Here is a 13139-nt window from a genome sequence, read left to right as displayed (position 1 = left end):
GTTACATCGCGCCCTGACTGGCTCGTCTCCTCCCCGAGACCCCTCATCTTCTGTCGGAGCTAGCTCGTGCGTCTGGTTCCTCAATTTCATGCTGCATCCCCTGCTAATCCCACGAGACGTCAGCAAACTACAGGTGGTGGATTCATTTAGCCGGCTTTGGACCTCTGCATCCGCCAGCTTGCACCCTGCCATCTCTGCTTCGTCATCCTGCTTCCTGTTCCTCCGTTGCCTTGAGTCCGGAGAAGCCCGACTTGAATGGGACCGAACTTGAGTATTTCTACAGCTGTGTGAGCCATTTCTTGATATCCATCTCTTTTTATAGATACAGACACGTGCACTAGTCTCATTTCTCTAGAAAATCCCTAGGGTCTGCCCGGGCTAATGTTCAGGAGTAGGCCACCAGAACTGCCTTCTTGGCAGATGTCCGTCTGGAAGCTCCACTGAAACCTATCCCCCATGGGGACCACGCTGGTGTGGAAAATACCGGTGCTCCAGCATCGACCAGCCACAGCAGCACCGCATGCTGACAAAGGCCGGATGGAGGAGTATTTATAGAGCTTATTTATTTATAGGCTGTATTTACCCAGCAGGGTGTGAACATTCACGTATGTCTCTCCAGAAATGCGGCTAAGTTTGCTTCCCAGTGCTGTGCTAGACGGCAGTGAGGATATTGCATGTTGTGTGGCAGATTCACCTTCCTGCCATTCTGCTTTCTCACAGACGGTCCTTCCAGCTCTGGGGCTTACCTCTATGTTCGTTTTTGTACACGGGGTGAAGGCCTGGGGCCCGCTTCACTCTTCCACAGATGGAGATCCAATTCTGCCAGCGCCATTCATCAGAGACGGTCTCTTTCCCATTGAATGTTGTATTGGCCCTTTGTCGATGGTCCATTGTCTGAAGATAGATGAATTTTTTTCTGACTCACTCAGCCACGTGTGGGTGATGCAGCGTGGTGCACCGGGAGGCAGGAAGATCACAGGCTGGTGGGTGCAGAGTCCCGTGGATCCACAGGGCAACGACAGCTCTCAGGGTCAGCAGCAGAGTCCCAGCTGGCAGGGAGGCAACGTTGCAGTAGGAAAGAAAGGAAGGAACGAACGAAGAAAGAGAGTGGTCGTTCTGTTTGCCTTGCTCTTAAACCAAAGGCTTATGACATGAAGGAAGAGCCATCACTCTAACAACCACACTATGCTTGTACTGGCACCAGCCTGTTTTGACAACCGTGGTTGTGTGTGTAACAGACTGAGGTGGGGTAAGTGACATGGCCATTTGTTCTTTTCTTTCTTTCTTTTCCATATTGAAACTTTATTACAAAATTATAAAGCAGAGCTCTGCAAAGGAAAAGCAAACAAAAAAAACCATAGTTGGGTTTGCCATAACACCCACGTTTTCAGTCAGAGAATCTCAAATAAGCCACTTGAAGTAACGCATTCCCACCTAAAAAACTGCCATAAATTTATACAATACGCTGAGCACCGATGCCGCTACAGCTTATTCCTATTCTTGTACTTGAGAAGCTCTTTGCTTATTCTGGATCTACTTCCCTCTCCACTGAAAGCTTCCTAATTAGCTTTCCCACATCTTTAAAGAATAGGGTTTGAATCTTGTGTTAGGCCGGGTTGACTAGAGAAATAAATCCAGACACATTCATATGTGTGTAAGAGAAGCTTTCTTTCAAAGAGCAATTGAGTAAAAAAAAAAAAACAAACCAGAGCAGTTGAGTATCGAGAAAATATACCCAGTCCAGATCAAGTCCATAAGTCTGATAGTAGCCCATCTGCCCAATACGAGTTCAAAAATTCCTCTTCAGACATACACAGCACATGCAATGATGCTAAATGCAGGAAGATCACAGGCTGGTGGGTGAAAAGTCATGTGGATCCACTGATGGTGGAAGCATTTCAGTGCTGGCATGGGTCTCCACGTGGCTCCTCCAGCTCTCCAAGTGTCCCAACAGTGGGAAAGTGAAGCAGAGAGCATGTGGCCCACCTCCCGAGAGAAAGCGAGGAAGTCGTCAGAATCCCCATGAGAAGGCCATGCCCACAAAGAGGCATCATCAGGCTGGAATGTGATTGGCAGGCTAGACTCCACCCCTAGATCTGTTTATCAAGTTGACATAAGATTATGTAACTACCACAGGCCTACACTGGACCATTCCTCTTCTAAACCTTAAATCATCCCTATTCTCAAGCCTACGTGGCCCCCGAGACTTCACAGGTCCAAACTTCCGGTCCATCATGCAGGACGTCAGCTGGGGTACTGCGTGGCCCCCTGCTCGTTATTCATTTCTACTTTGTACACAGCGAGGAAGGAGCCTGAGCTGGTTTGGGACAGGTTGCCAGTCCAGAGGGTTGTCTGTTTGAACCTGCCCTGGGGCCTCTCATCAAAGGATAAGGGACTTGCTTCTGTAAATTGTACAGTCAAGGGAACCTTGTGGAGTAGGTCTCTGTGGCATTCCGGGTCACCTGAGGCCGGCCGGACTCCACTGCAACTAATAACAATTGTACGAGGTCGACCAGGGAGATAGTGCGGCTTCCAGAACCCCTCCTCCCCACCTGCACCCCCAATAACGCCATTGTGAAAATAAAGCGAGTGGAACTTTTTTTTCCCTTTGGTTGTCCAGCACCTTGAAACAATAAATCTTTTTATTGGCCTATAATTCAATAGATCAATCATATTAAGAAAAATTATGTAATCATCACCACAATCAATTTTTGCACAATCTCTTCTTTCTCATACTCAGGGTGGTTAGCTATCCATTTCAGCCCAATCTCCCCTGCCTTACCTTAAAAAACAAACAGACAAACAAACAAACAAAAATCCTCACCACCATTGAGTTAATGTCGACTCACGGCTGTCCTAAAGCACTGGGTAGAACTGCCCTTGTGAGTTTTTGCCACAGTAACTCTAGGAAGCCTCCTCTTTCTCCCAACGAGGGGCGGGTGGTTTTGAACCAGCTCACAGGCAGTGGGGTTAAATGTTTATGGAAGTAGATCACTAGGCTTTTCTCCCCAGAAGGAGCCTAGCGCCCCCACTGGGGTGGGTTTGAATCTAACTGTTGAGCCACCAGGGGTCTTTTCAGGGACCATTGATTCCTATGTTTCACCCAGTGTGGGGGTAGCCCGCCCCCCACAACTAACCAGGGGTTCAGTAAGCACAATTGTACGGTTCAGATATATAAAGATTATAATAAAGCCATAGAGAAGTGGGAGAGATGGGAGAGAGAGTCAAATAAAGAGTCAGACACATTTCATGGTAGCGCGCTCACCTCCTGCACGGCCATGATCTCAACGGCCAGTCTGCGCACAGGCAGAGAGGACAAGAGAGTCTCTCTTCTTTATTTCTGGCCAAGGCCCATATATGCTTACGGGGCAAGAATACAGGGAACCACACACGTCACAGGAAGGGGCTGTACAGTAGGTATACACATCACAGGAAGGGGATGAGCTTGGGGTGTACACATGATAGGAAGGGGTATACATGTGACAAGAAGGGCGGACCCTAGATTCAGGATGGCAGCCTAACCCTGGTCATCCTTGAGTGGGCTTGACTTCCCTGGGCTCTCCTTCGGGGGAACAATCTACTACTATCCTTATCAGAAGGGAGTGGGACCTACTTAGGGTGGACAAACAATATAGTCTGATTGCACTAGATGGCTGATGACCCTCAGGGAGAAGAACCTCTGACCTACTTTCGACGACCTCCAAGTGTATAGTCATTTACCACGTGTAGCAAGCAGCTAGGTTTAGCATATATTTGGTGGGAACAACTTGGGAGAAATCGTTGTTTCCCACAGCCCCGTTCTTCGGTCCTGTCGGGCAGGAACGTAACCCCAGACGCTGTGAGAGACGGGCCTGGGAAACCAAACAGCAAGCTCCCAGCAGCCGGTCGATGCCCGCTCACATCGCCTCTAACAAGACAGGGTGCAAGGCAGCGCCCCTGTGGGTTCCTGAGACTGCAAATCTTCAAGGGCAGCAGAAAAGCCTCATCTTCCTCCCGTGGAGCCGTCGGTGGGCTCAAGCTCCTGGGGGATGGAGGCCAGGTACCGGGCGGGCGCTTAAGTGGCGGTGCCACCGGGCTCCTGTCTCCGTCTACAGCTCTTGCCTCCGAGTCAATTCCAACTCACAACACCACCCACCAAGCCTTCCGTAGGGGAACAGGCAGCCTCAACTTTTCCCCTTGGGGCAGCTGGTGGGTTTGAACCGAGGACCTTGCTGTTGGCAGCACCCCCCCCCCCCCCGTGCTTAACCCGTTGTGCCACCGGGGATCCTCCGGAGCGCCATAACCCAAGGCCATGGAGTAGATCGGCCGCCGTGGGTCAAATCTCTATGAAGGTTTCGAACTGCTGGCCCCGTAACCCATGAAGCATGCATGCGTGCTGTTACTGCCTCTGCGGATTCACCCATGCTGGATCTCATGTTCAGAGGAGCCTAGCAAACACCGGCATTGATGGCACGGACATTGATGGCCCCTCACAGTGAGGGACAGTGATGGAAAGTGGGTAGGGGTGGGGGGTCCCAATACTATGTCTATTCCCCCACGCCCCACGCCCCACCCATCCGCACTGTCTCCCGGGGACCCTGCGGTCAAGCACTGCCCTCCAGTGGCCCAGAACTTGCTCCCAGGCGCTGGGACGCCATCGTTGGTGCCAGAGGGGATGGGATTTCTGATACGGGATCCGAGATCCATGCGGAGCTTTAAGGAGCAGAAGCACGTAGGCACCTGGCCTGCGGACCCTCTCTGTAGTATTAAATTAAAAAAATTGGCGCTGGGGAGTGAAGGGCCAGCCCCCACCTGCTGCTACTAATACTACTCAATGGGTTCAGTAATGCACAATTGTACGGTTGAGATATATAAGCATTATATTAAAGTCATCAAGAGCATGAGAGATAATACAATAATACAGTCAGGCATGTTACATGGTACCATTGCTCACCTCTGCCCCGCTTGGTGGTCCTCGTGTGGGAACCCGGCTGCCAGAGCAGGAGCCGCCTCCCTCGTGGGAGCTGCCTTCTCATCCACCGCCCTCATGGGAGCAGCCCTCCTTCCTCAGTCCTCCTTCCTCAGCCGCCCTCTGCCAGCCACCCTCGGCCGGCCACCCCTTGGGAGCCACCCCTCTTGAGAAGCAGCTGTCCTTATTTATTGCTAACCACGCATCATATTACTTTAGGGGGATACATCACAGCATCATGCATCACAGAGAGGGGCAATACAATTCATCCTTGAACAGGTTTGATCATTCTGGTGTCTCATACCATAAAGCAGGCAATTACTATCCTGGGAGGCATGCAAGCCCCCTGATAGCAGATAACAACCTACGTCACAGAGAGGGGTTGTGACATAGGCAATACAAGCAATAGGAGGGGGATGACCTAGAGGTGAATGTGCAATAGTAAGAGGAGAGAATAGGGGGCATGTGTGGCAAGATAGTAACTAACCTAAGCTTAGTCATCTTAGAGTGGTCTCGGACTTGCCTATGGGCACTGCTTCAAGGGAACAATAACAGAAAGGAATGGGCCCTATTTGTTGTGGGATAAGCAGTGGTGTCTGCTTGATCTAGACAGCTGATACCTCTCAGTGAGAATGACTCCCAATCCACTCTTGATGGCTGATGTTAGGGAGAATAACCTCTGACCTACTTTCGCTGCCTAGTGAACAATTATTCTCAAGCTAAGTCTGGCATATATTTTGGGGAGACAACTTAAGAGGAATCCTTCTGTTCCTCACACCTTTTGGCCTCTGGGATTTCCTGCTCTGCTTTGGGTCTTCCATGCATATGGTTTTAACAAGCTCTCCTGAAACGGCCAATATCAGTCAAGAACTTTCCCAGGGCCAGCGCCCGGTGGCCTGAGCCTTTGACACCTGAAACGTCCCTTTCCCTCAAAAAAGTTACTTGGATTATAAAAGTGCTTCTGCTGCATCGATCTGGGGTCCGTGTAGCAAAAGACCACAAACAGGTGGCTTTCTAAGGGCAGAAAAAGGGTGGCTTGCTAAGGGCTGCCCCCTGAGCTGCACGTTTCTCTTGTAGACTCAACACATACGTGAATACAAGACCAGGTCAGGTCTGCAGAGCAAACCAAAACACAAACTCGCTGCCATCCCGTGGGCGCTGACTCAGAGTGACCCCTATAGGCTGGATATCACTGCCTCTGGGTTTCAAAGACTGGAGCTCGTTTGGGGAGCAGAAAGCCTCATCTTGCTCCTGCTGAGCGGCTGGTGGATTTGAACTGCTGACCTCGCGGTGAGCAGCCCAAAGCAGCTTAACCACTACGCCTGCTGGAGGAGTTTTTGTTTGTTTGTTTGTTTATTTTTTTATTTAATCATTTTATGGGGAGGCTCTCACAACACTTATAACAATCCATCACTCGAGTGTAGTAAGCACACTTGTAAGTATGTTGCTATCAACATTTTCAAAACAATGTCTTTCTATTTGAGTGCTTGGTACCCGGCTCCTCTTTTTTCCCCTCCCTCCCTCGTGAATCCTTAATCAAGTATATATTATTATTGCTATTTTGTATCTTACACTATCTGTTGTCTCCCTTCACCCACATTTCTGTTATTCGTCCCCTTTCGGGGGCACTATATATCCAACCTTGTGAGAGGTTCCCCCTCCCCCCACATCCCCCTACCCCTAGGAAATCTCTACTCCCACTTCTGGTCCTGAGGGTTTTATCTGTCCTGAATTCCATGTGTCCAAAACTCTTATCTGTACCAATGTGTGTACTCTGGTCTAGCCGGATTTGTAAGGTAGAACTGGGTCATGGTAGTGGGAAGTGGTGGGGCCGGGGTGGGGGCTGGGACGGGGACCATGCAGGAACTAGAGGAATGATGTGTTTCATCGGTGTTATACTGCACCCTGCACCCTGGTTGAATCATCCCTTCCTTGTAACCCTTCAGTGGGGGCATGTCCAATTATCTAAGATAGGCTTCCGGTCTCCACTCCAATCCCTCCACATTCGCATCGATATAGTTGTTTGTTTGGGATCTTTTGATACCTGATACCTGATCCTGCCGACACCTCATAATCACACAGGCTGGTGTGCTTCCTCCATGTGGGCTTATTTGCTTCCCTGCTAGATGGCTGCTTGTTTAACTTCAAGCTTTTAAAACTGGGGGATATTTTAAAGCAGCGGTTCCCAACCTGTGAGTCGTGAACCCTTTGGGGGTTGAACTACCCTTTCACAGGGGTAGCTCGATTCATCACAGTAGAAAATGACAGTGATGAAGTAGCAATGAAAATAGTTTTATGGTTGGGGGGGGGGGTCACCACAACACGAGGAACTGTATGAAAGGGTCGATGGTATTGGGTTTTGAGCTGGACGAGGGAAGGAGCTCTGGTGGTGCCACGGGTTAAGCACTGGGCTATTAACTGCGAGGTCGGTGGTTCAGACCCCCAGCCGCTCTGTGAGAGGAAGATGACGTTGTCCTCTCCTATAAACAGTTTTCCTCTCAGGGGCCTCCGGGGATAGCTCTGCCCTGTCCTGTAGGGTCACTCTTGAGTGGGAATTGAGGCAGAGTAGCCAAAGGAACTCCATTTTTGTCAGCTGCTAGGTGACTTGCCCATTCCTCCCTCCCGTCTCTAGAAAGCTGACTGCTAGTTGACCTGCCCGTCATGGGAAAGTCTCTGTTGGTGATTAATTTTCAAATGTACTCCCATGTTCCCAGGTTCAGGACCCTACAATGAGTTTAGACTATTCTTCAATCTATCGTTCTGATAATTTTTCAATACTATTCCCTTTGATGTTGCAATCTGAAGGGTGTAGTTCATCTTGTCATGATAACCAGGATGCTATCATCCAATGTAATATACTGTGGTTTCTTTTATGATAATCTTGTAACCAGGATGCTATCACCAATTTGGGTATAGTTTCTTTTATGAGAAGGGATGTATCTTGTAACACATGCTTACTCTTCTTGAAGTTACAACGAATCCATTAATTTTGCCTTCTGCTTCTGTCCACGCTTGCTGGAACCCTAGACAGGTGATAAATGATTTTTGGCCTTAAAGATGGACCAAGAAGTCCAGTGAGGCTGAGTCTTTAGAGGGAGGCTGGGGTGGGGGGGGGGTTCCACCCTCAAAAAGGTCTTACCAGTCCATCCCCGGGTACCACCTGTCCCTCCGCAGCACTCGGTATGTATTTGCTGGGTTCCATGATGCATTCTGGGAACTCCCTGTGATGGGGCTTACTGGGGGCATGGCGTGTTACGATAGGGAAGCGGAAATGACTGGATACCGCTCCTGGGCCAGGCAGGCCTCTCTCTGCCCCATGGTCCTGCGCAGGCCACGTGTTACAGAGCCCTTTCTGCTCGACCAGTGGGGGCTCGAAGACACCCTGCTGCACCAGCAAGCCTCCTGCCCTAATGAATGTGCTGCTTTCTGCTGGTGCTGTTTCTCCGGGCCCCTGGCTCACAGCCCTGTCTCCTGGATGGGGGCCAGGAGGCTCCTCGCAGGGACCCCAGGCGTGATGGAAGCGCTCTACTTCCTTTTTGATGGTAGTCAGATCCGCTCCCCTCCCCCGGCTGACTTTTCTGGGACTAGTTCACCAGGCCTTTCTTCTGGGGTGCTGCTGGGTAGACGAGCTTGTGTTAGGCCGGGTCGACGAGAGAAACAAATCCAGAGACACCCACACATGTTATGAAGAGCTTCACATTGCTGCAGGTTCGAGTAAATGAAGATCAGTACAATGTCCCATTTAAATTATGTGAAATCTTTATTTTTCCCATCAAGCTAGCCCGGACTGCAGGGGGGATGTTCAAAGGACCTATCTGCCACACTGCAGTGCCTGTCTTCCCTGGCCAAGCCTCTTTTATACTATTCGGAGAGGGTGGAATACAGAAAGCAGAAGAAAAAGCAAGTTGAAATTTATCTATCATTAAGTAAGTGATACATATATGTAAAGTTCAGTTTCAGAGCCTTGTTTTACAATCCTGAGAAAGACTTACAGGGCTTCTCTTGAAAAGGAGAGGGAGTTTAAACAAGAAGTGCCTAAGGGCACTTACAGACCTGTATTGCATTGTGATGTTAAAAAGATTATATGGGGGGGGGGCGGGCAGAGGCTGGTCAGCGATGGGGGAGGATACCTTCAGGATAGAAGTGCTTTTGTGACAGTTCTTTTACATGTGGTGACATGAGCTTGTCACACTTTCAATATGAAGGTGTGACTGTGCATCCATACGCCATCCCAGCCCAGTCCAGAACAATCAACCCCAAGCTACTAGCCCCTAAGTCCTATGCTGGTCCAGAAATCCCACTTTGGACTCACGCAGCCACATGCAATGATGCAGAACGCCAGAACACCACGGGCTGGTGGGTGCAATGTCTGTGGATCCAATGGCGTTGGCTCTGGCCGCTCTCTGAGTGACCCCATTGCAGGAAGGTGAATAGAGGGGGTGGGGGTGGGTGCGGCCTCCGGAGAGCTTCCAAAGGAGGTCATCAGGCTGTGACCTGCTGGACAGGCTAAACTCCACCCATACACTTTATGTTAACTACCATAAACTGTTAACCTCTCGGTTAGGCACCACTCAGGCATTCCATATCAGTAATCAACCAAGACCAGGACCCAAACCAACCGGCTGCCACTGAGTTGATTCCAACTAAGGGCAACCTGAAGAGCAGGGTAGACCTGCCCCTGTGGGTTTCTGAGACCGTAAATTATTAAGGGAGTAAATAAGCCTCGCCTTTCTCCCCTGGGGTGGCTGGTGGGTTTGAACTGCTGCTCTTTGGGTTAGTAGCCTGATGTTTACTCCTCAGAGCCACCAGGGCTGTGTTAGTGAGGTCAATTATCTGATCTGCTTCTTCTAGCCACAATCTTTGTGAATTCCATCAGATGAATTCCTCATGGGTACAGCCAGAAGGTGGGGGAATTTTATGATAGGATTATATGACTCCGTTGTGATGGCTGAACCCCAAACTCGCTGCCACTGAGTTATTCCTACTCACAGCGTGACTCTACAGGGCAGGGCAGAACTGCCCCTGTGGGTTTCCGAGGCTGTAACTCTTTGCGGGAGAAGGAAGCCTCCTCCATTGTCCTCCCTGCGGAGCGGCTGGTGGGTTCGAACTGCTGACCTTGTGGTTAGCTGCTCCGTGTGTAGCCCACTGTGCGCTGCAGGGATATTTAAAAGGCAGGGATATTTAAAGCGGCTTTCTCCATCCACAGCTGTCAATGCCGACTCAGAGGGTAGAACTTGCTCCATAGGCATCCCAAGGCAGCCGATCTCCCGCAAAGCGTGCCTGCTGGCTTCGAACCCCATCCCAGCGGTTAGAAGCCCAGCGCCGAGTCCACTGCGCCACCAGGCGCCCTCAGTCGGCCACGGTAAACGAGAGGGAAGTGGGAGCACGGAGACCCAGGGCAGGATCTCAGAGGGTCCCCAGGGCCATGCCCCCCACCTCTGATCTGACAGACACCCGCCTACAGGCCGCCATAGGCCAGACCTCCCCATCCCTCCCCAACCCCAGCCACATTCCCGCCCCTTCTTGCTTGAGCACGTCTTTCCTCGGCCGGGTGCGCCCGCCCGAGCTTCTTTTCTTCTCCCATGCCTCTAAACTAGCCTTTCCCTCCCCTGGGCTCTACTCCTCGTCTGATTTACCGGGAACGATCATGGCTACCGCGACAACGCCTAACGCGGAAGGCCGCTTGTCCCGTCGGGGCCACCGTCCCCACCCTTCCTTCCTGTTTGCCGGGAAACGCCCAGCGCAGGGTTTACGTAGGCGGGAGGCGGGCTTAATTCACGTCTGCGGCGCTTTATTGGCTGCGCGGGAGACGAGGAAGACGGGGCGAGGCCACTCCGTGACGTCAGAACGCTGCAGTCGGGACGACGAAACCCAAGGAAGCTAGAGCTAGCCGGCTCCCTGGGCCGTCGGTCCTCAGCGCGGACGTCGTCTCGGGCCACTGCTGGCGAGCTCCGATAACGAACGGCTGCGGCAGGTACGGGGAAGGGCGTGCGGGCGGCAGGGGTGGCCACGCCCTCGGGTTTTACTGTCCGCGGGCGCCGAGGCCTGCTCGGGTATCGTACCAACGGACGCCGCGCGCGAGCGACGCCGAGGTGTGGCGGCCCGCACGCATGCGCGTCGGGACGGGGGGGGAGGGGGCGGCGCTTCCCGGTGCGCATGCGCGGCGGCCCCGCGCCTCACCTTCGGGTCTATTGGAACTCCCCGCGCCCGGAACGGTCTCCGCCCTCCATTGACCCGGCCGTTCCACCGGGAGAGGGGCGCCGCCCCGGGAGACCGCCGGCCCGTACGCGGACCTGCTCCTCGGAGACGTGGTGCGCATGCGCAGCGGGCCGGGGCGGTGGCGACGGGGATTCGGGGCTCCTCCGGGCTTCGTCCTTCGCCTTCCCCGGGCCGGCGGGGTGGCCAGGTGCACCTCGATGGTCCGGGAGCTTCGCTCCCCCACCTCCCCGATCGCCCTCCGCGCCTGCCTCGCGCCCTAGGTGTTCCCCGGGCTCTGCTTCCGCCTTCGGACCTTTGCTTCTCCGGGGGCTCTCCCTGGCCCAGACTCCCGCCCTCTCCACGTTTTGTAGTTTTGGGGCTCTCAGAGGCACCCCGGGGCTGAAATGTTGCGGTTGGAAGGCATCCCCAAGCCGCTCGCGGGAGAAAGATGAGGCTGTCCGTTTCCCTGGAGGCTCATGGCTAGGGAAACCCCGTGGCGGCAGCTCTTCCCTGTCCTGCAGGGCCGCTGTGAGTCGGAATGGGCTCGATGGCCACGTGTAATCCCTTGACCCAGGAGGCCTGCTGGTGCAGCGGCTAAAGCGCCCAGCTGCCCCATTTCCCTGGTCTCCGAAGGAGAATGACGGGGGCCGTAAAGCCCCACGGGGGCGGGTCTACTCTGCTTTGTAGGGCCGCCAGGAGTCAGCTTCAGTGCCTTGCTTAGGCGTTGGTTTTAGACCTAAGTCCAGCAGCCCGGGTGTGGAGAGGTCCGAGGTCCAAGCCCAACGCCGAAGATGAGGTGGTCTGCTTTGGGGAAGATTGACAGCCCCGGAAACCCCCGGGAGCAGTTCCGCTCTGTGCTGCAGGGTTGCACTTGGTCACGATGCCCTCTGTGCAGTGGATTTCTTTTGTTTCTGTTTTTGCGGGGAGAGGAGGTAGATTTGGGGGAGTGTGTGTTGGACTTCTCAAGGGGACTCTCTTTTGATCTCCGCCCCCCACTTCTATTTGTCCTCTCAGGCACCTTCGGTCCCTCAGCCCTTGGCCCCCAAACACCCCTTTACTTTCCGCTATCCCTGCCCATCCTAGCTAAGCATCTAAAGGTGCGCGTGCGCGCTCGTTTTTTGTTGTGTCAGTTGCCATGGAGCCTGCCTCCGTGTGCTCCACAGAAGTGTTCCCGCAGATTTTGAAGCTTTTGGCTTTGCGGAAGTAGGTTTTTGGGCCCTGGTGGCAGTGAGCCACGCAGTTGGCCTCTGCCTTGTAGGGTCACTTTCTATAAGTTGGAATCCACACGACCGGCGGTGGTGTGGGCTTGGTGGTTGGGTTCACACTGCCAACCTTTAGGCTGTTAAAAACATCAACAGAAAACAAACCCTAATGCTCGGATCCACGCCATCCAGCCTGCACAGGGTTTCCAAGGCTGTAGACCTGCAGGAGCTGATAGCCACACACTTAACTCTGAATGTGGCCCCTGAGCCACCCTTACCCAAAAAGCCCAACCCCTGCCACTGGGCACATGCCGACTCATCAGCCACACAGGGGTTCTGTGGCACCCGCTTTACCGAAGCTGACTGCTGGTGGCTTTGAACCACTGACCTTTCATTTAGCAGTTCAGTGCTTTAACTTCAGGCATCCCCAGACCCCCTAAATCCCCATCTAGTAGGACTTTTGTCTGTCTTGAGTTCATAACTGCTCAAGAAAGAAGACGCCTGTTCATGCGTGTACACCCTTTAGTAAGTGCACACACACACAGTCCCTCCATTTTTTAGGGAACCTTTTTGAAATCTGTCTGCCTCTAAGAGCTTTCTAAGTTCATTACTTCACCTGTGGGTTCTCTTCATGCACCTAAAGTCACCCTTCCTTGGGAGTAATTTCCAGAAAACTGCTTTTCCTCCCAAATCTGTCCCCGTCCCGTGTCCCCTTGGCCCTCCGGCCAATCTGGCCTCTCAGGCCCTTCCAAGGCTGCTCTGTGCTCAAAGGACTACTCCAAAGCTCCTCT

General features: G+C 52.7%; 2 protein-coding genes across 8 annotated transcripts in view; both read left to right on the top strand.

Moving 5' to 3' along the window:
* Positions 1-11427, top strand: part of TTYH1 (tweety family member 1) — a 39156-nt gene extending 27729 nt beyond the window's left edge. The window contains exon 12 of the mRNA XM_045292395.1: positions 11202-11427. Within this exon, the coding sequence (XP_045148330.1) occupies positions 11202-11427 (226 nt within the window). The remainder of the gene's footprint in view (positions 1-11201) is intronic.
* Positions 10796-13139, top strand: part of LENG8 (leukocyte receptor cluster member 8) — a 9566-nt gene continuing 7222 nt past the window's right edge. For 6 of the 7 annotated variants that reach the window (XM_004715640.2, XM_045292444.1, XM_045292443.1 and 3 more), the window contains exon 1: positions 10796-10922. The gene's annotated coding sequence lies outside the window, so the exon portion shown is untranslated. Of the gene's footprint in view, positions 10923-11150; positions 11260-13139 lie in introns of those variants that run through there. The other variant, XM_045292440.1, reaches the window with a different exon arrangement.

The sequence above is a fragment of the Echinops telfairi genome, unplaced genomic scaffold (assembly GCF_000313985.2).
Source record: "Echinops telfairi isolate 266 unplaced genomic scaffold, ASM31398v2 ScPeMD7_655;HRSCAF=1070, whole genome shotgun sequence".
Lineage (NCBI taxonomy): Eukaryota > Metazoa > Chordata > Mammalia > Afrosoricida > Tenrecidae > Echinops > Echinops telfairi.
The sequence above is the reverse complement of the archived record's forward strand: the minus strand, read 5'-3'. Positions and strand labels throughout refer to the sequence as shown.